This window comes from Hemiscyllium ocellatum, chromosome 42 (genome assembly GCF_020745735.1).
Source record: "Hemiscyllium ocellatum isolate sHemOce1 chromosome 42, sHemOce1.pat.X.cur, whole genome shotgun sequence".
In the NCBI taxonomy this organism is placed as follows: domain Eukaryota; kingdom Metazoa; phylum Chordata; class Chondrichthyes; order Orectolobiformes; family Hemiscylliidae; genus Hemiscyllium; species Hemiscyllium ocellatum.
The window spans coordinates 12,601,607-12,628,958 of NC_083442.1; the positions used below are offsets into that span (position 1 = coordinate 12,601,607).

Here is a 27,352-nt window from a genome sequence, read left to right on the forward strand (position 1 = left end):
ATACTAACCTGGACTTTTTGAATATGAAGCATGAAAACATGAAAAGTTTATAAGTGCATAGGAGGCCAAGAAGAAGTTTGAGATAACTGGAGCAATTGTATTCAGTTCAGCTAAAAAGAAGAGGAAGTTGTTAATGCTTGTGTTCTGAATTCATAATTTTGACAAGTTTCTTACCAAGAATGTACCATTTACAGAAACAAACAATCTTAAAAGCAAATATTTTTCTTCAGCACTATCTTTCATTTCACCTCAAAATCTAAGCAAGGTGTCACAATTTTCAGGACACAGTGTGGTAGCGTTAGGTATGTACAATTTTCAAAAATGTGAACTCCAGTCAATGTGCAAATCAGAAGTAGTTTTCAGAGTTTGATATGCAGAATTACAGGTGCTCACCTCTTCACATTTCAGTTGCAATGTACTCAAGTAAAGTGATGCATTCATTATTCAATATTATACAGCAGATTTGAACATTCTAAATTATTTCTGTAATAAACCTTTTTACACTTCTTTGATTTCTTGTATGTGCTACTATGCACTGTGAAGCCAATAGTTTTCGACAGTGTGACATACAAACTCAAGAACCATCTTTAAATTGAATATAAAAAAGCCATTCATCCAAGTTTGTTCCTTTACATGCAGCCTACCTCAGACACCAAGGACCAAATCTACATCCCAGAAACAGTAAATGTAGGGGTGATGGACTCTCAGGAGAATGTACTATGAACAACCAAGTTTCTGGCTGTAATGTAACAAGGGGTATGTCAAGTTCGAAATAATCGATTGTGATAGAGGACTCTCTAATTAGAGGCACAAACAGATGCTTCTGCGACCAACAATGAGAAATCAGAATGGTGTGTGGCCTCCCTGGTGCCAGGATCAAGGATATCTCACAGAGAGCAGAATGTTCTCAAAGGGGAGAGGTAGCAGCAGGAAGTCATTGTACATGTTGGAAGTAACGACAAAGGAAGGGAAAAGCAAGAGATTCTGAAGGGAGAATATAGGAAGTTAGGCAGGAATATTTAAAAAAAAGGTCCTCGAGCAATAATGTCTGGAGTATTATCGATGCTACAAGCTAGTGAGGGTAGAAAGAGGATAGAGAAGACAAATGCATGGCTGATCAGCTGGTGCATGGGAGAAGGGTTCACAGTTTTGGATCATTAGAATCTCTTCTGGGGTAGATGTGACCTGTACATGAAGGACGAAATGAACATAAATTGAAAGGGGATTAATATGCTGGCAGGGAGATTTGCAAGAGCTGCTCAGGAGGATTTAAACTAGTAAAGGTAGAGGGATGAGACCTAGGGAGATAGTGAGGAAAGAGATCAGTCTGAGACTGGTACAGTTGGAAATAGGAGAAAGTCAAACGTCAGGGCAGGCAGGAACCAAGCAGAGAACGTGGTAGGACTGAAATTATTTCAATCACCGAGGCCTAACAGGGAAGGCAGGTGAATTCTGGGCATGGTTAGGAACATGGGACTGGGATATCACAGCAATTACAGAAATGTGGCTCAGGGATGAGCAGGACTGACAGCTTAATGTTTTAGGATACAAATGCTACAGGGAGGGTAGAAAGAGGGGGCAAGAAAGGAACAGGAGTGGCATTTTTGAAAAGGCAAAAAACATTACGTCTGTATTTAGGGGAGATATTCCTGGGGATATATCCGGGGAAGTTATTTGGGTGGAACTGAAAAATGAGAAAACAATGATTACTTTACTGGGATTGTACTTCAGACACCCCAACAGTCAGCAGGATATTGAGAAACAAATTTGTAAGGAGATCTGGTGTCTGTCAGTGGGGGAGCACTTTGGGGCCAGTGACCATAATTCTATTAGTTTTAAAATAGTGATGAAAAAGGATAAACTGGATACAAAAGTTAAAGTTCTAAATTGGAGGAAGGCCGATTTTGATGGTATTGGACAAAAACGTTCTAAAGTTGATTTCTTTTTTGGCGGGGGTGGGTGGGGGGGGGAATGTTTGCAGATAAAGGGACGGCTAGAAAATGGGAAGCCTTTAGAAATGTGATAACTAAAGTCCAGAGACCGTGTTTCTGTTAGGGTGAAATGAAAGGTTGGTAGGTGTAGGGAATTCTGGATAACTAGAGAAATGGAGGTTTTTGGTCAAGAAAAAGGATGCATGTGTCAGGTATAGACAGGATCGATCGAGTGAATCCTGAGAAGAGAATAAAGCCAATAGGAGTACACGCAAGAGGAAACTCAGGAGGGCAGAATGGGGAAATCAGATAGCTTTGGCAAATAGGGTTAAAGAGAATCCAAAGGGATTCTATAAATACATACAGGACAAAAGGGTAACTAGGGGACAGAAACGTGACCCTCGAAGATAAGCAAGGCAGCCTTTGTGTGAAATCGTAAGAGATGGGGGTGATACTAAACGAGTATTTTGTACCAGTGTTTGCTGTGAAAAGACATGGAAAATATAGAATGTGGGGAAATAGATGGTGACATCTCAAAAAATGTTCATTTTACAGAGGTGGTGGTGCTGGATGTCTTAAAACACCAAAGAAAAGTGGATAAATGCCCAGGACCTGATCAGATGTACCCTAAAACTCTGTGGGAAGCTAAGGAAGAGATTGCTGGGCTCCTTGCTGAGCTATTTGTATCATCAATAGTTACAGGTGAGATGCTAGAAGGCTGAAGGTTGGCTAATGTGGTGCCACTATTTGAGAAAGGTGGTAAGGAAAAGCCAGGGAACTATAGACCAGTGAGCCTGACATCGGTGGTGGGCAAGTTGTTGGATGAAACCCTGAGGGACAGGATTTACATGCATTTGGAAAGGCAAGGACTGATTAAGGATAGTCAATATGGCTTTGTGAATGGGAAATCATGTCTCATGAACTTGAGTTTTTTGAAGAAATAACAAAGAGGATTGATCAGGGAAGAATAATAGACATGATCAATATGGACTTCAGTAAGGCGTTCAACAAGGTTCTTCATGGTAAACTGGTTAGCAAGGTTAGATCACATGGAATACAGGGAGAACTAGGGACAAGGAACTGGTTCGAAGGTAGAAGATGGAGGGTGGGGATGCAGAGTTGCCTTTCAGACTGGAGGCCTGTGACCAGTGATGTGCCACAAATATCGGTGCTGGGTCCACTGCTTTTTGTCATTTATATAAGTGATTCCAATGTGAGCATAGGAGGTATGGTTAGTAAGTTTGCAGATGACACCAAGATTGGAGATGTAGTAGACAGTGAAGAAGGTTACCTCAGAGTGCAACAAGATCTTGATCAGATGGGCCAATGGGCTGAGGAGTGGTAGATATAGTTTGTGAAAAAAGACATAGAAAAAATAGAATGTGGGGAAATAGATGGTGACATCTCGAAAAATGTCTGGAGTACTTCCGATGCTACAAACTAGTGAGGGTAGAAAGAAGATAGAGCAGATAAATGCATGGCTGATCATTTGGTGCATGGGAGAAGGGTTCACATTTTTGGCTGATTGGAATCTCTTCTGGGGTAGATGTGACCTGCACATGAAGGACAAAGTAAATGTAAATTGGAAGGGGACTAATATGCTGGTAGGGAGATTTGCGAGAGCTGCTCAGGAGGATTTAAACTAGTAAAGGTGGAGGGATGTGACCTAGGAGGATAGTGAGGAAAGAGATCAGTCTGAGACTGGTACAGTTGGAAAAAGGAGAAAGTCAAACAAACAGTCAGGGCAGGCAGGAACCAAGCAAAGATTAAGTTTAATTTAGAAAATGTGAGGTGCTGCATTTTGGAAAGGAAAATCTGGCCAGGACTCATACTCTTAATGCTAAGGTCCTGGGGAGTCCTGCTGAACAAAGGGATGTTGGAGTGCAGGTTCATACTTTCTTGAAAGTAGAGTCGCTGGTAGGGAGGATAGTAAAGATGGCTTTTGGTATATTTTCCTTTATTGGTCACAGCATTGAATATAGGAGTTGGGAAGTCATATTGAGCTGTATAGGTCACTGTTTAGGCCACTTTTGGAATATTGTGTGCAATTCTGGTCTCCCTTTTATCGGAAGGATGCTGTGCAACTTGAAAGGGTTCAGAAAAGATTTACAAGGATGTTGCCAGGGTTGGTCAATTTGAGCTATAGGGAGAGGCTGGGGCTGTTGCCATCAAAAGTTAGCAGAAGATGCCAGAGGTTAACAGAAGTTTGACCCCAACTGGAATGCTGTATGCAGTTCTGGTCACCACACGTGGGGATGTGATTGCACTGGGTGGGGAGCAAAGGAGATTCACCAATATGTTGCCTGAGATAGAGCATTTTAACTATCAAGAAAAGCTTGGATTTTCTATGGAGCAGAGGGGGTTTGAAGGGACCTGGCGGAGATGCTACAATTATGAGGGGTATGGACAGAGTGAATAGAAAGCAACTGTTCCCCTTAGTTGAAGGGTCAATAACAAGGGGGCTTAATTTTAAGATGAAGGCAGGTTTAAAGGGGAGTTGACGAAAAAAAATTCACCCAGAGGATAGTGGGGGTTTGGACTGCACTGCCTGGGAGGGGAGTTGAGGCAGCAAATATCAACCTTTGAGTAGTACATAAAGGGTCATACATTCAAATCTATGGGCCTAACATGAGAAAGTGGGACGACAGTAAATTGTAATATACTTTTAGCAGTATAGACTTAATAGGCTGAAGGGCCTCTTCTGTACTGTTTGATTCCATGATTTTAGATGTAGTCTATGTTAGGCAATGTTGCTGTCAACCACATTGCTAAAGGCAGCTGACCTACATGATCTGTGTGTAGTGAGGGTCAAGTGAAGTCCTGAGAACTATGGGAGCTCAGAAGTAGTGTGCCATTTAGGTCAGTACAGTGAAGAGAGGAACTTGAAAAGCACACAGCTACACTGTTGGAAAGACATTTGGTTAGATACATGAATAGGAAAAGTTTGGAGGAGTATGGGCCAAGCAGATGGGACTAGTTTAGTTTGGGATTATATTCAACTTGGACTGGTTGGACCAAAGGGTCTGTTTCCATGCTATATGACTAGCTCAGCAGATGTACTGATGTATCCATGCTCAACCAATCACACCTGGAAATGAAACCAGGAGAAGTGAAAGACACAGTGTTTAGAGACAAGATCCAGCAGAAACAAGCCACTTTTACTGGAGCTAAAATTCTGATTTCAAAAACAGAAGATAGAAAACAATTAAGTTTCTGGCATACAAGGAAGTTATTTTGACCTTAGTGTCTCAAAGTGAGAAGTTATCCCCATTGAAGTCAGAAAGTGAATATGAAGTTGAAATTACACAACTGATGAAAAAAAATTAAATTTCAGCTGTGCACTTACTGAAACCTTAAAAAGAAATAAAAGAAGTGTTGAAAAAATGTTAGAGTTACATTATATTAAAAATATGTTTAAATCCTGCTTGTTACACATAGTTACTTTTGTTTGAGTGAGCTTTTATAACTTAAAAAACCTAAGTGTGTAAATGAAAAGATTATCTGAACAAAGCCTTGTTTTTTTTGGATAGGTGTTTATGATAATAACTTACTTCATTTCAAAATCCATTGTAAGGAAACCTTCATCATTTTGAAACTGTCCATTTCCAAGCATGTGATGAAATTCATTTCTAGCATTGACAGAATGCAACATTCACAGAACAGACAGTTCTACGAGTTGCTAACTGGCAACATTCAATTCTGCATGGCAACAGTCAAAGAGCTTATTGCAAAATTTTCAGTATATCATTCATAAGGTTTCCAAAGTCCTTGAATAGTAGTTCTGGAACTACAGCAAATTGGAGGAGGAGATCGAGGAGAACAGAACATGTAAGGCAGTGCTGCTAGACAGGTGAACTACACAGACTTTGAGTGGTGATGCTTAGGAAATCCTGAAAACGGTGGAGACCTGCAACAGAGCAAGATTAGAGCTCAGGAAAAAACCCAAGGTCAAGTGTACTTTGGTGAAGCTAACTATCTACAAAGAGACGTGTTTGTGAATGAGCACTGGAGTGAAGCTCGAGTCCAGGGCAGTTAGATCCATTGAAAAAAAAAGGTGTTATGAAAAAACAAAGTTATTAAGTGTCCCGTGTCAGAGCAGTTCCTGAGGTGGAATTTCAAAGTGAAAAGAGTAAAATGTAGAGAATTACAACCTGTTGTGAAATTTCATGATATGACGACACTGTCATGAACATGCATGAAATATGTGCAAGAGACAAACAAATAATTTATCATCAGTCTTAATTTAGTGTGATGTGGAGGTATCTGAGCTGAACTTTGGTTGACAAGGTCAAAAATCAAACAACATCAGGTTATAGTCCAAAGGTTTATTTGAAATTCCAAGCTTTCGGAACTCCGCTCCTTCCTCAGGCATGGTATGGGTAGGGAGGAAGATGACATAGCACTTACAATCAAAAAGTTAACAACTTTAAAGGGCAGCCAGTTTTAAAGTTGTTAACATTTTGTTTATAAATACTGTATCTTCTACCCCACTACCATACATCGCCTGAGGAAGGAGCAGAGTTCCAAAAGCTTGCAATTTCAGATAAATTGTTGGACTATAACCTGGTGTTGTTTGGTTTTTACCTTAATATTTACTATTCAATCACACTCCCATCATACTTACCGCGTATTAACTCTGGATGTTACAAATAAGTTTATATCTATTGTACACTGTAGCAAGGTTTTTGTTAAAACTATAGAACCCTGTGCTTTATTTTCTTAAGAGGTCGTCTGAATATCATACTTTGCCTACATTATAAGTTACTTGCCCTCAGCCAGATCATAAAGTCACTAAAGCTCCTTAGGCAGCATTTTCCAAACCCACAACCACTTCCACCTGGAAGGACAAGAGCAGCAGGTACTTGGGAACACCACCACCTGCAAGTTCCTCTCTAAGCCACTCACCACCCTGACTTGGAAATAGACCACTAGTCCTTCACAGTCAATGAGTCAAAATCTTGGAACTCCCTTCCTATTTGCATTATGGGTCAACCCACAGTAATTGGACTGCAGCAATTCAAGAAGGCAGCTTACCAACACCTTCTCAAGGGCAAATAGGGATGGACTATCAATGCTGGCCCAGCCAGAGACAAAGTCCCATAAATTAAATAAATAAACAAATTTGGGAGTCAGATCTAGTAACAATGTCAACTAGTTTCTCCAAACAAGGTTTCAAAATTTACAGCTCACTTACCAATCAGAATGAATGCAACAGCAATAACGAAGGTTAAAATGTAGCTTCTAATCGGTTCATTGTTCTTTCCATAACCTTTTCCAAAGAAATACAGCCCCTTGTAAATGTTATCGTTGCAAAGAGCCTGTAGAAATAATAAAATCAGTTAAATGCTGGAAACATTCAGCACATCAACTGTTTCTACGTTAAGAAAAATACAGAATTATTCTATTTCAGGTTAATAAACTTTCTCCAGTGTTCCTCACATTCTTACCACAGCCAGTTAATTGAATTAGGGCACAAGTAATGGAGACAATGAAGGTCTTATCCAAGGCTGAAGCCAGTGAGAACCCAATCATCATTACCTCCTTTCAGGAAGATATCCTGATTTAAGATTCAAATCAGGACTTATCTGCAAGTCTTTCAGAATCAAGAATCTAAGGGAAATCCTGCCTCCAGGAGTGTGACAGCTATGCAAAAGACTGTTGCTGCCCATAAGGAACTTGCCAGAGATTCATGATTGCTAATGGATAGAGGCCACAGTTGAGTGATGGCAGGATGTGGACCGCAGGGAAAAGGGGGAGTCCACATCAAAAACAAGACAGCTCTCAGTCAACCCCTTTCTGATGTTCCATCAGGCAACAAGTGCCTTTGAACGAGGGACATTCTCCTCCCTTGAGAACCAACAGATGCCATCACGGGAGGAATCTCACCATGGAACTAGGGGCCCTAAATGGGCATTAAATGGCAAGGTCATCCATAATTTGCTCAGATTTATTTCAGAGCTGAAAATGTGTTGCTGGAAAAGCGCAGCAGGTCAGGCAGCATCCAAGGAGCAGGAGATTTGACGTTTCGGGCATAAGCCCTTCTTCAGGAAATCTCCTCTCAGATTTATTTCAGGGCTGACATGGGAACATTAGAAGGTGGCATGGTCACCACACATAAACCTACTACTCAATTAACACAGCAACAGACTAACTGGTTTCAGGAGTAGGTTGGCCCTTGACCCTGCTCTGCCATTTGAAAAAAAGACAGCACACAGTCTGAATACTCCAAATTTGCATTTACCCATGACGCCCTCTCAGTCCCTTGCTATCTATATCTGCCTTAGAAAAATTCAAAAGATCTCCTTTCACTGCCAAAAAATCTCAAACCTCAGAAAATAATTTTTCACCTGCCTTAATGGCAGCTCTTATTTTTAAGCAGTGACCCCTAAACCCATAATTTTCCAAGAGGGAATATCCACCTTGTCAATATCCCTCAGCATATATCTGATTCAAGGTCAGAAGTCACACACCAGGTTATAATCCAACAGGTTTATTTCAGAGTGCTGCTCCTTTGACAAGTAAAGTCAGACTTCACCTGTTGAAGAAACAGCGCTCCGAAAGCCTGTGATTTCAACTAAACCTGTTGGACTATAACCTGGTGTCATGTGACTTCTGACCTTATCCACTCCAGTCCAACGCTGGCAACTCCACGTCATATACATGATTCAAATCAAGATGCCTCCTACACTTAAAATCCAGCACATATAAGCCTAATCTCTCCAACCTTTTCTCATAACTATTTAACTATTAGTTGAGTCAGGATTATTACCTTCAAGGTTCTGTATAATTCAGTTCCTAACACCTCACATAGACTATGCAGAATCTTTCCTTCCCTTTTTCTGCCTACATTTGTAGTACTGATAAGAACCATAATGACTGGACCCTCCGCCTCCTGCTGAAAGTGCCTCTTCAGCATTAAGTGTACTGGAAACTAGCACCAGTCAGGCAACAACTTTCTGGCCTTTCTCATTGCTGCATGGAACCTTGTCCATCCATCTTGCTACACTATCCCCTACAAGCATTCCATTCCTTTTTGTTTATCCCACTTGAATAGTTTCCAGTGTCATGATACCTGGTCAATCAGATCATCCATCCTGCAACTGTCACACATCTAAACACATCTCAGCGTTCCGAAAAGACCACTTCCTCCGTGACTCCCTCATCAGGTCCATCAACCCAACCTCCACTCCCGGCACCTTCCCCTGCAACCGCAAGAAATGCAAAACTTGCACCCACACCTCCTCCCTTACTTCTCTCCAAGGGATCCTTCCATATCCGCCACAAATTCACTTGCACCTCCACACACAACATCTATTGCATCCGCTGCACCCGATGTGGCCTCCTCTATATTGGGGAGGCAGGCCGCCTACTTGCGGAACATTTCAGAAAACACCTCTGGGACACCCGGACCAACCAACCCAACCACCCCATGGCTCAACACTTCAACTCGCCCTCCCACTCCACCAAGGACATGCAGGTCCTTGGACTCCTCCATCACCCAGACCATAGCAACACGATGGCTGGAGGAAGAGCGCCTCATCTTCCGCCTAGGAACCCTCCAACCATAAGAGATGAACTCAGATTTCTCCAGTTTCCTCATTTCCCCTCCCCCCGCCTTGTCTCAGTCCCAACCCTCGAACTCAGCATCACCTTCTTAACCTGCAATCTTCTTCCTGACCTCTCCGCCCCACCCCCACTGCGGCCTATCACCCTCACCTTAACCTCCTTCCACCTATCGCATTTCCAACGCCCATCTCCCAAATCCCTCCTCCCTACCTTTTATCTTAGCCTGCTTGGCACACTTTCCTCATTCCTGAAGAAGGGCTCATGCCCATAACGTCGATTCTCCTGCTCCTTGGATGCTACCTGACCTGCTGCGCTTTTCCAGCAACACATTTTCAGCACACATCTAAACAGACAGGAAGAACCTCAAATCTGTTTAACAATTACAAAGCTTCCAGCATTCTAACTCTCCTTACTTTTCTCACTCAGTCATACCTTCCTTTCCGAAACAATGACTAAATTAGACAATCCTATCCTCTAAGGGGTACAACCAACTCTTGTTAGAAAACATCCGACTAACCTTCTCCTTCCCTGAGATATCACAGTGTCCATAATTTGGCCTGTACTCAAACTGAGTTAAAAGTTGCTCAAGTTAACTGGAATGTCCTCATTCAAATCAACGGTCACAAAGTACTCAAGTTAGTAAGGGGATTTGGTCTAGAAAACGTATGCTGTCCTCCTGCAGTCAGCTCTATCTCAGTGTTTGTTAGTTTTCTCCCAATAACGGTATTAAACTGACAGATGTGCAACTGCCAGTTTTCACCTTCTCATGATGTTTGTACAGGGGTGTTACATGTGCAATGCTCTGGCATCCCTTCAGTGCCTGAGGAGGATTGGGAAATTATGGCCAGTATCTCTAAAACCTCTAGGATTAGAGTGGTGCTGGAAGAGCACAGCAGTTCAGGCAGCATCCGAGGAGCAGTAAAATCGACATTTTGGGCAAAAGCCCTTCATCAGGAATATCAAAACTCTACCCCATCTTCCCCTTCGGTCTTCGATAGATCCCACCTGGACCCAGTGACATCTGGGTTACAAAAGTCTTCCAGCATTTCCTGTATCTCTTTTTTTGAAAATCTATTCCCCACTATTTCAATCTTTCCTGATTATGGACTTTTCCTGTATAATGGTGCTGACTTGAACATGAGCATACCTAAATGCAAAACATAATTCTAATTAACTAGTGCGTATTTTTACATGAACCTAAAACAAATAAGGTTTTAAGTTGTAATAACTGCTGTCTGCAATTGACAATCTTCAATGTTATACATCACTTAATAATTAGCTTATGTTCTTTCTTACCTGGAAAATTTTGGGAGCACTGACTAAGGAGGCCAGGGCAGAGGAAAGAGTAGCTGAGAAGATTCCTGCAGTGATGAGGGGACCAAAACCAGACACCATGCTCATAACCTACATTGAAAGAAAACGTAATCTCACTGCTCTTTGAATCTAAAATCAGGTATCCGACATGAACCAGATTTGGTCCCTTTAAAGAAATATTTCAGTTCTTTAATAATATTTTCTTTAAATCCATATGCACCATATAGAAGTTTATTAAAACTGTGGATGCTGGAAAACTGACAAAAACAGAACTGAAGAACTCAGGAGGTCTACCAGCATTGTGGAGAGAAAGCAGAGTTAACGTTCCAGTGACCCTTCTTCAGAACACAGATGTCGAGGAAGGGAATGGAAGGGAAGGGAGGAGTCAGAGCAGTGTGGAAACTGGAAACAAAATTATGAATTTTTCCAATTCCTGACGGGAGAGGGAAGCAGCAGCAATGACGTCATTAATGTAGTGGAGAAAGTGTTTTGTGGAGAGACCCAAGTAGAACTGGAATGAGTAACATTCTATGTACCCCTTAAAGAGACAGGAGCATAACTGGGGCCCCATGCATGGATTATGGCCACACCTTTAACTTTTTTCAAATACTTTAAATCAAAGGTGTTGCTGTTCAAACAAGCTCAGCGAGGAGGAACGTGGTAGAGGATGGGAATGATTCAGGCCGTTTCCCCACCTCTAGAAAGAAGCAAAGAGGCTCAAGACTATTCTGATGTAAAATCATATATAAAAAGGGTTCACATGTCCATGGTGAAGAGGCAACTAGATGACTATGAACTGGAAATTCTAAAACTACGTAAAGCATCAAAAGAATCAAAATATGTCAATGGGAGGGGTCAGGATAAGGGAAGAAGAAAAAGAAAAGGTCAAGGTAGAAAGTATTAAGATCCATGGGACAGGAACAGGTGGAAACTATTGATGAAGGGCCCGAAACATTGATTTTCCTGCTCCTCTGAAGCTGCCTGATCTGCTGTGCTTTTCCAGCACCCCAGTGAACTCTAATCTCTAGCATCTCCAGTCCTCACTTTCACCCAGAAAGGATTGGTCTGCCTGGACATGCCTGTTTGTGAATTTTCAAAAGAATGCAGAAGTGGACTGTATAACCTGGGACACTGTTGGGGAAGGGAGAATAACATATCTCCAGAGATGAGATGACTGACCACCATGGATAAAGTAGTTTGAGATCTGATATTGGGATAATGATCCAGGGAAACAGCAGGAGATGTCTGAGAGCTGACACTCAGCCACCGCAATGGAGAGGTCAGCACGCCAAACACCACCACTGCCCTTGTTGTCAGGCTTGCTGACAAAGTCAGGGTTGGATCTGAGAACACTGAGTGCAGTTAAGAGGGAGATCAAGTAAAACTGGTGAGGTTGGGGCACAGACATTAAGATGACAGTTTTCAATAATCAGATCGTACGCACACAGGTGAAAGGCCAGAGGAAAGGGTCAAGACTGTATTGGAGGCAGGTGAACGGATCTGTGGGATGGGGAAAGGACTTTTCTCCAAAGAAATTGGTATGGAAGTGATGGATGAAAAGTTTAAATCAATTGAAGTGGGAGGGATAAAACTAAGACCTCTGCTGAGTACAGAACGCTCAGCAGACAATGGAAGATCCGAAGGAATGGTAAATATCTAACAAAAAGGTAGGGTTAAGAGAAGCAATGGAGACAGAGGGAAGGTGAGGAAGGTTCCAGAGAGGCAAGATACCTCTGAGTTGCTAAAAGTGCATTCCTTCAAGCCTGAAAAGGATGATTAAAAGTTTGTCATTAGAATGTTGAACAAGCCACAGAATAAAGCAGAACTAGAGAGGGGAGGGGCAGGGCAGCTGTGAGATAAGTATGAGGCAGTGCTGATGGAGGGAGGAGTCAAGAGTGTACATCTGCTGACATATGGATCTCGGGATGCAGCGAAAATAATTGCCTGAGGAGCACTGTATATCACAGAGAGTCCATGATCCTAGGTGGATTTGAAAAACGAAGGATTAAATTCCAGTTGGAATCCATATGGGCTGAGTCTGACGTGGAGGCATTCACTGAGGAATATGATATAGCTATGAAAATGTCTTGTGTTGTCGCTTCAAGTGTTTGACAAGTAATAATGATGAACAAGAAGAAAGATTCGACTGGAAATCCTGTCAAGAGAAGCAGAACGTTAAGGTGTGCATACCTGGAAGAGATGCAGCCAGTGCGTTAAACACTAAAATTAAATGAAGACCTATGGATGCTGGATATTTAAAACTAAAACAGAAATTGCTGGAGAAACTCAGCAGGTTTGGCAATATCTATGGAGAAAAGCAGAGTTAACATTGAGTCCACTGACCCTTCTGCTCATCTTCAGCAGCGTTCTGAATTTGGACTCAAATGTTAACTCTGTTTTCTCGTTATTTATGCTGCCAGACCTGTTAAGTTTATCTAGCAATTTCTGTTTCGTTACATGCGAGTTCAGGTTCTTTTTAGGCACATTTAACTGGCAGTAAATTAATTAAAACTCTTGCAGTATTTGGAGAAGTGAAAAATGGGTTGAAATAATTGTCACAAAAAAAGTGAGAAACTTCATGGGGGAAGAGGGTGAGGGAGAACAGAAGTTTATTTGTTCAAAACATTGTTTTTCGTTCTTTCTGAATGTCTAAATGGAACCGATTTATCAAAATGAATACCCGGTTAATGTTTAAGTAATGACACAGATGCAGAATTGCTGATAGGTTTTCCTAAGTAGAACTGCATTTCAAAGGATAATGAACTGAAATATTTCAGTGACATGAGGTGTGAAAATGGATACTTTCCTTTCTGAAAGGAATACAAGGCTTGCTATTTCAGTTTTTTTTACAAATACTGAACATCTGTAAATGCTTTACAATTCAATGAAGTTTTTTTAAAACTAAAGCCACTCTTGTAACATAGGAAATGTGGCAACCAATTTGCACAGCAAACTGTCAAACTGCAATGGCCAGACAATCCATTTTTTTCTTTCTGTCGTTGTTTGAGGGATAAAACTTGAGAATACTGGGGATAGTTCCTTCATCTCTTCCTCAAAATCTTTTGCATCCACTTAACCAAGCCAGTTAGGCATCTGTTTAATATCTCACTTAAGCAAAAAAATAGCAGATCTGACAGCACAACACACCTTCTGCACCGGAATGTTAACATAGTTTGTTTTTGTATATACTTAAACCGTTGAGAGTTTTAACCCAGAACATTGCGTATTCCTCAACACAAAATTAAAATACAGTAGATGCTGGGAATCTGACATAAAAGGAGAAAGCTGCAAATGCTGTGCTCCAACATCTAGAAAGAAACAAAAAACATTGATGTTTTGAATCAATAAACTTCTGTTCTCCTTCACCCACTTCCCCATGAAGTTTCTCGCTTTTTTTGTGACGATTATTTCAACCCATTTTTCACCTCTCCAATTAGTGTCTGATTTGTTTACAGAGGTGATGAGAAAATTTGTAATTGTAACTTGGTGTTGCATACTGCAAGAATTTCAACCAATTTACTGCCAATCAAGTGTGCCTAAAAAGGACCTGAACTCACATGTAACAAAACAGAAATTGATGGAGAAACTCAACAGGTCTGGCAGCATATGTAGCAAGAAAACAGAGTTAACACTGGAGTCCAACTGATCACCTTCAGCAGCATTCTGAAGGGTCACTGGACTCAATGTTAATTCTGCTTTTCTCCATTGTGAGCAAGTATTGGGGTTAGGGTTTGGAAGGCCTCTATCATTGGCATTCCTTTCTCCAGTTCCTTTTCCATACTTCCTCTTGTTCACAAAGAATTGCATCTCTTCATACAGGAGCTTCCTCCACGTCGGGTTCTTCTGAAGGAAGGTCTCCTACATAACTTCAACTGATGAAGGAGCAGCGCTCCAAAAGCTTGTGATTTCAAATAAACCTGTTGAACTATATAACCTGGTGCTCTGACTTCTGATTTTATCCGACATGCTGACATCTATGTTGCATTACACGAGAGAAGCCTGCAGGGAGTCTTTGAAACACTTCCTTTGTCCACAGTGGTTAGCACTGCTGCCTCACAGCGCCAGGGACCTGGGTTCAATTCCCGCCTCAGGCGACTGACTGTGTGGAGTTTGCACATTCTCCCCGTGTCTGCGTGGGTTTCCTCCGGGTGCTCCGGTTTCCTCCCACAGTCCAAAGATGTGCGGGTCAGGTGAATTGGCCGTGCTAAATTGCCTGTAGTGTTAGGTAAGGGGTATATGTATGGGTGGGTTTCGCTTCGGCGGGTCGGTGTGGACTTGTTGGGCCGAAGGGCCTGTTTCCACACTGTAAGTCTAATCTAATCATTTGAATGTCTCCCTTGAGCTGGGTGCGGAAGATTTTGGCAGTCAGAACTCAGACATCATAAACACTTGGCCAGCCCAGCAGAGTTGGTGTCAGATGATAATAGCCTTGATGCTGATCTGTTGGCTGCTACAATTAAGTCTGTCCTTCCAAATGATGTGGAGAATCCTTCTGTGTTGACGTATTTCCCAAGGGCTTTGAGGTAGTATCTAAATGTAACCCAAGTTTGAGCCATAATATATATAAAAAGAAAGAGTGGAGAAGATGGTATTGGCATAGATTGAATCACAGTCGAATATTTAATTACATCAATAGCTTTAACACTTAGGGAATCTCCTGCTCTTCTTCAGTTACTACAAATGAATCTTTAGTGGCCACATCAAATGTACAAAGTCACAAAACTACAAAAGCACAAGTGTTTAGAACAAGCCTAGGAAGTGAATAGGTTTTATATTTTAAATTAAAAAAAACATATTGGAGAACTTCAGTGATCATTTCTACCATGATAGAGGTCACAATTACAGGCAAATCATTCCCTCTCGAAAAGTGGCATTTGCTGATCAAACTCACATCGTTACACCAGAAAAACTCCAAAATTAAAAAACGGATGTCAAACTGAAGTTTAGGCCATCCATTTACAATACTTCCACTGTAAAGGAAAGCTAGAACAAACTAAAACAGAAATTGTTGGTGAAACTTGGGGTTAGCAGCAGCTATAGAGAGACAATGTGAGTTAATGTTGAGTTCAATGACCCTTCTTCAGAACTATTCTGACCTCTAGCATCTGCAGCTGTGTTTTATTACATAAAAGGAAAACTGGGTTGCTTCTAACACCTAACTAGATTTGCAATACCAGTTTTACATTCCACCAATAAATTTGAAATACGTTGTTATCGTAGTTCGATCGGCCATACAACTATTACCTGGAAGTTATTCATTAAACCAAAATTGCACATCTGTGTATCACAGCCAGAGAAATCGTATCCTAATTTACAAGCTGCTGAACCATTACAACTTGTCAAAGCACTGATGGTATCATTAACACTTCCTGTAGCATCACGTACAACAGTCGCACCTGCAAGCAAAAAAGATGCATTTAATTCACAAATAGATAAAAAGTTAAACAACCCAAAAGGTTATAACTCACAAGGCTTGCAAGTGTTCTCATGCCACCTCCATGATTAATTAAGTGCTTTTTTGAAGTTTGAAATTAAACAACCAGATTATCTATTCTGATGCCTTGACTGGAAACTAAAAACTGGTTGCAACACCAAAAGTCTTGGGTTCTTGTTTTTGTACGAAAAAAATGGAATGGAGTGGATGACACTTTGGCTTGAACATCTCATCCAAAATATGGCAGCTGCTAGTGCAGAACTCCCTTTGCTCTTCAGGTGAATCTTTGGCTGAGATAGAGACTGAGCACTCAATGAGATTTAGAGGCAAGATTAGTACCACTGTTTTATTATCCTTGTCAGCCTTGCCTCAAATCAACAAAAGGGGTATTCAAACATGGCCATACAGTGCTTGTTTTATATTTAAGCCATACACCAGCTATCCAGTAATCAAATTATTTCACCAAGAACTCAAAATCTAAACAAAATTACAGCCTATGTTAAGGAGTTACAGTGTACAACCAAAATTAAACAAAGTTTACATATCCACCTAATGTAACTCAAATGGCAAAAGTAAGACATACAGGTGATACACTAAAAGCTAACATTAAATCAGTTTTAGCTAGTGCAAGGATTGGATTGCTACTAAACAATAAAGAAAATGAAATATTACAAAACTATCAGAATCGGGAGGTATATCTGGTAGTTCTAGTTTCCGACCTTTTTTTGCAAACATGAAAAATATCCTCCAGGGACTTCATTATACAGAGTAAAGGTAGTGGTTGAGATCACAGACAAAATTATTCATCTCATTGTCGTTCAACTTTGCATTATTCTCAGGTAACTATATTTCTCTATTAGTAGAACTGCAGAACATAATATTGATATATTGAGTACACACTAAAACCTGTTTACAACAAAAGGTAATGAGTGTCATTATAAGTGTGATGTATTGTTCACATTGTTGTGGATTAATCTCCCTCAAAAGGTAGCCTAAAACCTAACTTTTTCGTAAGGCGCTGCAATTTCATTGGTTAAGCTGCTCGATGTTAAGCAAAACCATTTTTTCAAACATTACTGGTAAAAATACAAAAAAGGAAGAGAAGAACTTGGAAAAACAACTCTTCTGAAAATCTGAGCAGAATGACTGAGATACTGCTAAACATCCCATAAACACACACTTGACAAAAGGCAAATCTAGAAAGCAGGATTGTTTCACATGCAATTCCTGTAGCAGACTGAGAAATACCAGCCTGTGCCTGTAACTGGGAGAGTGAGAAAAATAGCTATCACTTCTTCTACCCTACAGCAACTGCTGAAAGGTAATTAAAAATCCTGGCTCTGAGAGAGCTTGACCACACTGACCCAAACTGCTTCCATTGTTCCAACTTTAAGAAAAACCCTAGGCCTCACAAACTGTTTACTTTACCACCTTTCCAATTAAACAGCTCAATACCTCGGTAAAAAGTCAAAATACTCTTGGAAGCAGCTATAGTGCAGTGTTAATGTATATATGGCTGTACTGGTTGATACATGGCAGACAGCTCAATTTAAGAAAAAAGTCAATTCTTTTAAGCAATCATACTAATTACTTGTACTGTAAATAACTGTGCTGTATACCAATACAATTTTTTCTGTAAATTGGTTAAGCATACATAAATGAAATAACTTGTTAAATTCAGTGAATGCTGCAAATCTGCAATAAAATAATTGCTGGAGACATCCAACAGGGCTGGACAGTATCAGAGAAGAGTGTTAACATTTCAAACTGATGGATTTCACTAGTTCTGGCATCAGCAGTCACTGGTTGAGGCCTTTGGCCAGGCAGGAAACAGTTTACTACAAAAATTATAAAGTTCTGTCTTTAAATTTGGCAACTACCATATTCCAAAGTCGTCTTTCCCACAAAGTTACACTGCCATTCCCTCCCTCACAAACATCAGGGCCAGCAGTTTCCTGGGCTTTTCTACTGCACTCAAACATTGTTCAATTGGTGAAAATAAATATCTGTACTTCAGCATTTTTAATATTGGATACGTAAAGAACTGGGAAACGACTTTCTACTTTTAATACTTATTAGCTCATAACTTCCACTTAAGCATACATTGTGTTCATCTATGATTTCTTGTATTTATGTTTTAGTCTCTAAACAATAATCACTCAAGAACAAGGTACTATCTTACCTATGCAGATGGCAACAGCTATATAAGTCAAAGTTGTTACGAAGATAGCTAACATCGTTCCTTTAGGGATGGCTACTTGTGGATCCTGAAATGCAAGCGTTTTAAGGTCACAAAGCTTTGACATAAAATAAATACACTGAACATATTAAAAAGTAATCAAGAGGAACATACCTTTAAATCACCGGAGATGTTGGCACCAGCAAGAATGCCAGTAGCAGCTGGGAAAAAGATGGCAAAGACAGAGAAGAAACCTTCTCCATCCCTGAAAGACGGCCCAAAATTCTCTGCAAATACTTGAGCTGCATAGGTTAAAAATAAGAAATTGCTAAATTGAGAGGCAAAATTAATTGGACTGCATGTTTCATCTCCTCCCACCAAATAGGTTCCTTATTGGTAAGCACAGAACTTACCTTGATAGTTAAAGAAACCTTTACTTCTTTTTTCAATTGTACTTGGAATGACAGTTCCAATAAAAAAGTTAGCAATACCGATAAGAAGAATTATCAAAAGAACAACTTGAGCCTGTCAAAAAGACAAAATACATCTCACTTACTTTCAAGCAAAGAAACTGAAATTTTCATTTGATTTTGACTAAATAAGACAAGATACTGGATTAAAGTAACTTCTATTTTAAGCTGCACTGATAAGATTTTAGCTGCATTTTTAAAATATTACCTTTGTTTCCCACTCCATGCCAGCTACTGTTATGCCAAGAAGTACTACTACCGTAATGCATCCTACAATTCGTATATCACTGATTGAATCCACCATGAGAACATTATTTTCCTGCAAAGATGACAAATTATTGTGAAAAATAGCAAAGAAGTTCAAAGATGGGAGTTTTAAAAAAAACTTAATAAATAACTTATGCTATAGTTAGCAAACAAATAAATTAGATTACCTTCAGAATATCCACCACAGTTTCTGCAAACCCGACAACATACATTGCCACGGCTACAGCATTAGCAAAGGAAAAGATTAAGCCAATAGATCCACCAAATTCTGGTCCGAGACTCCTGGATATGAGATAGTAGGCACCACCTGTTTAGGTCAGAAAATAGTTAATATTCTCATAATTTAAAAAATCATTTGCCATCATAAATGAGGGAAAGGACTGCTTGAAGTTAACATACAGAGGAACTTCAATTATCCAAATTTTGAATTTTCTGAAGCAGATTTCAAGGTCCCACAAAAACATTACATCAAACAGGGATGTGTAATCGAATGACCCTTACTGAAGAACATGTGAAAACTGACAAAACAAAGAAACACAAGCAGCTCAAGCATCAGTGACTGGATATTTTTTAGGTAAGGGTTGTCACATAGCCTTTTGCAAACGTCAGTGTTTACAGTACAGGATATTCCCATCACTTTACTGGGCTGTTCATTTAAAGAAAAGGCCGAGAATGTAAATGCATGCGCGAGACGTGCTTCTGTCTTTCTCTCACAAGACAGTGTTCCCGGAAACTGACAGATGGTCTTGTGGTTGTAGAAGCTGTTCGGGTCCTTGTTTAATGCTGGGATCTGACATACACAGTATTTATGTGATGCTAAGTCCTTTTCATTTTAACTTGTAATTTGCAGACTGCAAGGATTAGCTTGTTTAAATAGCAGAATTACTAAAATTAAAGATTTAAACAAATTCTCCGGTAGAGCACAGTGTTAGATCAGCATAGCTTCCCTTGTTTAAGGTAAAATCGATTATCTGAACGAAATAGTGTCCGTCCATCGCGTTTGGATAATCAAAGTTCCTCTCTGCTTAACTCAGCTAAGATTGTGCATTTGGCTAGAGACAACTTGAAATTAAGGAAATGACCATTAACTTTCTAGAGTATCAGACACCAAAATCCGTTAAATTCAGCTTCGAGAATAAATCACAGATCTTTGTATTCTACATGTCATGTCCAACTACCCAAACTCAAATTATAGGTTATTTGGTGAATCTCAGCAAATTAAAAAATGTTCAAAAACAAACAAATATCCTGGTGAAACTTTTCATCTTGCAATCAGGACAGATACAAAAATGCCAAACTTCAAAGGTGCCTCAGGAAGTAGCATTATGTCTAGGCACACATACACGTCCCCACCCACCCCCACCCCCTTTCGTATGCACCACCTTATGTGCCACTCATTAATCATACTCATTCCCTACTCCATTTTTGTTTATCACAGAAGAAGACAGCCCACACAGGTGGAGGGTGGCCAACAAGCAGGTCCTCATTCGCTACAAGAGTCCTGACCTTCACAGGAGAATGAAAAACATTTAAGTAGTATTTAAATATGAACTTGTGATGCCAAGAAAGACAAGGCTATGGTCAACTGCTGGAAAAAGAGATTAGAATATTGAGGTGCTCATTTTTGACCAGCACAGGCTTAGCTGATAAGGCAGAGTCTTTACCTGTGTTGTAGATTTCTATGATCAAGATCAGGACTACTTCTACAACAACACTGAAACATACTGTGGCAGGCCACAGTACCACTGTATTCCACTTCAAGTCTCACAATAATACCTGCCTCAGCCTCAATCACTGCACTCCACTTTTAACCACTGGCCGTGGTGCTTTCTATATTTTGTCTCCTACTAGCTTACCCTCAAGCTTATTGCACGAATGCCAGGCTCTATCAAAGCCAGATCCTCAACCTCCATGGACAACAGCAGCCTCAGACAAAGCATCAGCAAGCTGCCTCTGCACTTCCCCTACCACACCAGATACTGGTACCTTGGTGTGGTCCATATTCAGAATGTGGCATGCAATTGGATGAGAACAGAGGAGCAGTGGCACAGAGGCACAAGGGATGCAATGGCCCTGATTCCTCAGAGGACCCACCAGTGCAAGGAATCTTTCAAACATCTGGCTGCTTGAATGGTCAAGCTGGCAGTTATCATGGAGAGACAGGCCCAAAACCCTCAAGGGCTGCTTGAGAGGCCCAGTTCTCAAAGAAACAAGATAGGTGTTCATCAGTGGCTGTACCAGAGAACTTCAACAGACAGTCAATGCTGTCAGATGGCAATGCTGTAGCTGGGAAGGAGGCAGCTTGTGTGCCTGTGTGCTGCAGATTGCCTGTGACCCATGTTTCTCCCCCTTTCAAAAGCCCTATGATCACTGTTTGTTGCGGAGGGGTCACAGGAGGGGTCACTTATCCTAGCCACTTTATGGTCATGGTGACTCTTTTTTGGTTTCCCTTATTGCATCCTTTCCATGTGCATTGCGATGGAAGACAACACGGAGTGCTTCTCTGACAGTGGCCTCTAGCCTCAGCCTGAATATGCCAGTGAGCCCCCAAAATCCACTTCCTAGTAGACTATCCAGTAACTCCACTGACTGGCAAGTGCATCCATAGGGATTTACTTCCCTAAGAGAGTTAGAAACACAGCTGCCTGCTTCCTGCACATGTAGTGTGTTTGCTGCAGAAGCACGTGAGAGATTGATGGAGCATACTGCTGTACGGAAGGATGTGCTTCCCTGCTTCACTGAGACTGCTAAGCAACAAGGCAAGCTGACAGTTTTTGTGACTGCATTAGTTGGCATGGAATGCCAAGGCACAGCAGGATGCTATGAACATCCAGATAGGTGCTAAGTGAACAAGCAAGCAACCTTAAGATACAACCTAATCTAATATTCAAGTTGGGTGCCCTTCACTGTGTGCAAAGTGTACCCTCTGCAACCTCTTAATACGAATTACTCGTGTCCTTCAATGCAAGTCTGTGCTTACAGAGCACGCTGCCAGTGAATAGTAGAGGTATCAAGATGGTCATGATGGTTTGGCAGGTATCAGATGCTAATGCCTGTAGATGATATATTGCTGCCCAGTGTCCAGCAGAGAGGTGGTTCACAGCAAGCAGCAAGCTAGATCCTCCAAGCACAAGCTCAGGTTTCCTGGTCGTGTTTTTCTGATGTCTAGCTTTTTGGCAAAATGAAAGCCTGAATATTAAATTAAATGAGCTGCAGCATTTTCAGGTATTAATCCCTGTCAACTGGCAATTTGCCACTTTTTGAAAATTTAGCTTTGCTACTTGTGCAAAATGATTTGGAGATGCCGGTGTTGGACTGGGGTGTACAAAGTTGAAAATCACACAACACCAGGTTATAGTCCAACAGGTTTATTTGGAAGCACTAGCTTTCAGAGTGCTGCTCCTTTATTCGGCATACTCCACAACCACCCTCCCCCCGCAAAAAAAAACTGTCCCAGTCATATGGCAATCCAGATCTTGAACAACTGGAGATGTATTTGGTCTCAAATTGAGGGAAATGTATGCAAAGTTCGACTGGATGCAAAACTCTTCTCAATGTCAACCTGATGACATGGATTAACCCACAAATGATACTAAAGCAGCTTCTTGAAATTTCACACAACCAATTTTGTGAATAAAAAACTTTCAGAATTTCTGTCAGAATTCTGGTTTGGCATGGTGATTGATTATTTTGACATTGCAACATGCACATTAAAAGTATGGTGTATTTTAATAGCATGTATCTGCATGAAGCTTCATTTAACTCACTTAACTGCATGAATCCTCCAACAACCAACTGTAGATGTCACAGTGAACGTCAGATGTGCAGTACCAATTATAGTGCAGATTGAGAGACCGAGTCACAATACGTGTGCTAGTATCTCATTAGACCCTGTGAGCACATAAAATAACAACCCCCCCCCGCCCTAACCCCCCAAAAGTATTTTAACAAATGTGATGTATTATTTTACCATTAAATACAAACTTTAACAATTAATGACTAAATGTTGCTCATGCTCCTGGTGGCTGCTGAGATAATGATAGTTTTTAAGAACCAAAATGGGATCACATTAGAAAATAATTTCACAAGCACTGCATTAGGTAATATCCCCAACGTTTATTTGCTCTGCAGTCAGATTATACAGAATGTAAAAAAAAGTTACTCTGGACTGCACATGGAGCATGGCTCGGAAATAAATATTTCTGACTTTACTATTTTTCAGAAGAGAATAGCGATGACTGGATGCATTCTTTCATACTTGCAATGTTAATTCTAAGGACGTTTTTGTTACAAGGCAATCAGACAAGGAACAGACGAGAAATAAAAACGGAAATTGTACAGGTCTGAATTCATATTGCAAGCTAACTGGGGAGATGAGAGAGGAAAATAACTGCAAGTGATTCAGAAATATTGAGGAAAAATACTAATATGAGGTGACTTCAATTATATCAAGATAATTTAATCAATCAAGGAACACATTTAGAATGTAACAAAGCATTTGTAAATCAGTATAGCTCGAACATCAAGATATATTGATCTAACCATAAGCCATTTAGTGTCCAAGAGTGGGAAACTAAAATAATGTGTTTAGAAAGCTACTTGGCAGGTGCATTGGTGCGGAGTTTGAGAAATAAGAGTGCAAAATGGATCTAGACGAAACAGAAGTAATCTTAATAGGGCCAGATTGTCAGGCATCTTTTAACCGTGTGGAGAGTGGGATGCAGAAAATGTACTTAGTATTACATATTCTCTGTCTCAATTCTTTATCTTTCCCTTTAGAACTAGAAAGAGGAGGTTAACATGTATTATGGATTAAGTGCTAGTCTGCTAACACTGAATACATTTTTTTTCATTGTTGCCATCACTCTACATCAATATCTGCATTCAGACTCACATAAGATTAATTTGTTGATTAGTGAAGATAAAAGTTCGACCATTTTTGCTTTTTTTTTTAAATGCAACATAAATTACAATTATCAGATTGCAAAGTATATTTAGAATGAATCATTTCAAAATCAGGTCAATTGTAATTGGTGAAGTGAAACAGGCTGCTGTTCACACATTAGCTACAATTTTCCCTTTAAACATAGTTCATTTCATAACTATCTGAATAGAGAAATGAGCTTGTTTTTACATTACCTCCTCGAACAACTCCATTGGTACAAATGGCTGACATAGAGATACCTGTTACAACAGTTACCACTGAACTCAGGCAAATGACGATGACTCCAAGACCTGCAAAGAATTCCAGATATATCTTAAACATGTTTCTTGTACATAATCATCAACACAGCAACTCTTGTTAATTTACGAGTCTGGAACCTGAAATTTACCAAAATTAAAAAGGAATCTGCAATAGTCCCATCCTTGGGCAGAATACTTAAAATGTACCAAAATTAAAGGCATTTTTAATGTTCCCATCCTTGGACAAAATACCTGATAAGTACCAAAAATTAAAAGGATCTGCTAGCGTCCTGATCTTGGGCAAAACATCTGAAATGCATTAAATTAAAGAAATCTGTGGTGCTAATATCCTTGAAGGGTAGTCTAGAAACATCAAATATCATTATCTCATCCAGACTGAAAACGTGACTTCAGACTTCACACAATTGGCATCTTGGCAACATAGTTAAAGGCCTGAACTCTCAAGAGCCAGATAGCTAAACAGAGTAAAACACTGCCAAGAGGTTATTGACTGACCATAGTCAGTTCCGCGTTTTGGTGACCCAAGTATAACGAAAATCATTACCTCCACGAACAAATCCATTTGTTGTAATCGCAAAGATTGACAACCCAGTTACTAACGTTACCACAGTAGCCAGAAGGATAACAAGTCCGAGACTTGTCAATAATGAACTTATATACAGTTATACCAAACTGAGGCACCACCTCATGTTGTGCACTCTTTGAATGTTGTCTTAATTTCAGACAGCCAGTAAACCAGATCACTTTATTGATGCACTTAGACATTTCTAATGTGGAGAATCTAAACTGCTCATATGCATAAATGAAAATGTTGGAACCTGAATACTAAAAAGATATAAAATTTCTTGCAACAAATTTTATGATAATTAAAAAAAATCATGTTCAGCCATTCAAGGAAATTCTACAAAAGTAGTTGAACACAGTCATATGAATCCATATTATTTGTAACATATTTGTAAAAAACATTCAGCACTGTTGAATATACCAACATTTAAAATTCCACTATAGAGATTGTTAAGTGAAATAAATCAATAAAAACAAAATGTACACATCATTGAAGAGTTAATTTAGGACAATAAACAGAACAATTAGCTATCAACAAGAATAAAGGAGATAAAACAAATGCTGCAAAGATCAAACAATGTTTAATAAAAATGCTCTCTCGTTGTCTGTGTTAGTTAATTTACACCCGGGCAACCCTGTAGACAGCTATCTGCTATGGACACTGCACATAATCTAAAATGGATAGTTGCACAATGATGGGAGTGGCTTTTACCTTTTCACGCAATATTCCCTAAACCATTTGGAAGGAATCACCATGAGCATGCTGTAGCGATGTCCAGGCTTTACCATGTTAAGCCACCACTATGTTTTTATTGTGGTAGGAGCTATTCCAGTTTCAAATTAATAAATAGCTGTAGTAAGCGGTCAATGCCTGCTGAGCTGCAGCAGCATTTGTTCCATTTACCCAACAATATTGTCACTGCTAGACAACCAGAGGTGTTTACTAGTTGCAGAGAAAGTTAATAATTTATCGGGAAACCACAGTATTTACCATACAATGATTCCCTTTAAAAAGGAAAATATTTTAATATGACCAGAAAATGATGGAATTGTTGAGTCTATAGTGAAAAAGATAGATGAGGCATACAACGATAAAATGTAGAAGTTAATACAGGCAGTTTTTGTTCAAATCATTTTTTCCCCCTGAATTGGCCATATGACCAAAGCCACCACTTTACTGCCTGTCCCTACGTGCCTAAAGTCTCCCAGAACTACTGTGACTCAACAGCAATCAGTCAAGACAAAAGGAATACAGCTGTGACACCAAATGGTCTTATTTAGCCTGAGAAGGTGACACACGATAACAACGGAATATATAGTTAGAGTATGTACAGTGGGATGGTGGATGAAGACCATTATTGGCTTCCAATTATTCAATCGGAACAAATGACATTCATGAATAATAGGACTAGCGCTGACAACAGAAAGAGTGCCTAGAAAAACAGCAGTCTCTTCCCTCCAATTGTCCACGTACAATTGAAAGATGGTTTGCAAAAGTCAAATGATAGCCACTTTGTCAACGGATATAAAAATGAGGATCCAAAGAATTCTCATGCAAATAACTTTCCAGAACAAAAGTAGGTGCAACTCTCTTGTCAATTATCCGTTGGCATAAAACAGTTCACCTAATACATACAATTTTTCAATTTGCGAATAAAACATGATCCGGTGTGGTCATTTTCTGAGGGTGAATACAGCATTTGCTGGCATTTTAAATTAAATGTTGTAAACTATTCCTACTGTAAGCTGTAAGAACCAAATTTAAATATTTGAGTGAAAGAAACAGCAACTTTAATTTCTAACCCTAAGAAAATTTACATTTTAATTTGAAGAAAAGGTATAGCTGCATGCCGAAAATAATTTAACCTTCCTGGTTGGTTGCAGCACAGGTTAAGTGAGGAAAGGCCAGAGGCAAGTACAGTTCAGGGGTGCCAATTACAGCAAAACAAGATCTTAGAAGCATTAAGGAACTTGTCTCAGAAGAGGAAAAGTTTATGATTAAATCTTTTGATTGAAGCAAATCTACGTTTTGATGTGAAAAACATTAAGATTTGATGGAATCTCTTCACATTTTTCAACAGTTTACTTGTTAACAGAATGTAGTAAAATAGCATCACATTGAATGTTTGTTTCTTTTTAAAAATAAATGTTTTAATTGTCAGAAGGCAAGACAACATCCAGAACTCTTCCACAGCCATTATGGCAGTAAAACAACATAAGACTTGGCCAGAAACAAAATAAACTTCTATTTTCCTAGAGGATCACATATCTATTTTATACTGAATTTTACAAAAGGGCAAAAGGGATGTACTCTTAGCACAGATGAACATGTATGACCTGATCATTATTACAGCAACATGGATGGAAGGTGATCCAGACACTGGAGGTATTTGACATACCAAAATGACTGCAAGCTGGGAAA

General features: G+C 39.9%; 1 protein-coding gene across 1 annotated transcript in view; it reads right to left on the reverse strand.

The window, feature by feature from the left end:
- slc12a1 (solute carrier family 12 member 1) overlaps positions 1-27,352 on the reverse strand; it is a 128,282-nt gene that overhangs the window by 63,232 nt on the left and 37,698 nt on the right. Inside the window, exons 4-13 of the mRNA XM_060853698.1 lie at positions 24,301-24,396; positions 19,329-19,468; positions 19,103-19,213; positions 18,838-18,949; positions 18,599-18,726; positions 18,428-18,512; positions 16,056-16,207; positions 10,794-10,901; positions 7,126-7,249; positions 9-110 (exon numbers count right to left, since the gene is read on the reverse strand). Of these exons, the coding sequence (XP_060709681.1) occupies positions 9-110; positions 7,126-7,249; positions 10,794-10,901; positions 16,056-16,207; positions 18,428-18,512; positions 18,599-18,726; positions 18,838-18,949; positions 19,103-19,213; positions 19,329-19,468; positions 24,301-24,396 (1,158 nt within the window). The remainder of the gene's footprint in view (positions 1-8; positions 111-7,125; positions 7,250-10,793; positions 10,902-16,055; positions 16,208-18,427; positions 18,513-18,598; positions 18,727-18,837; positions 18,950-19,102; positions 19,214-19,328; positions 19,469-24,300; positions 24,397-27,352) is intronic.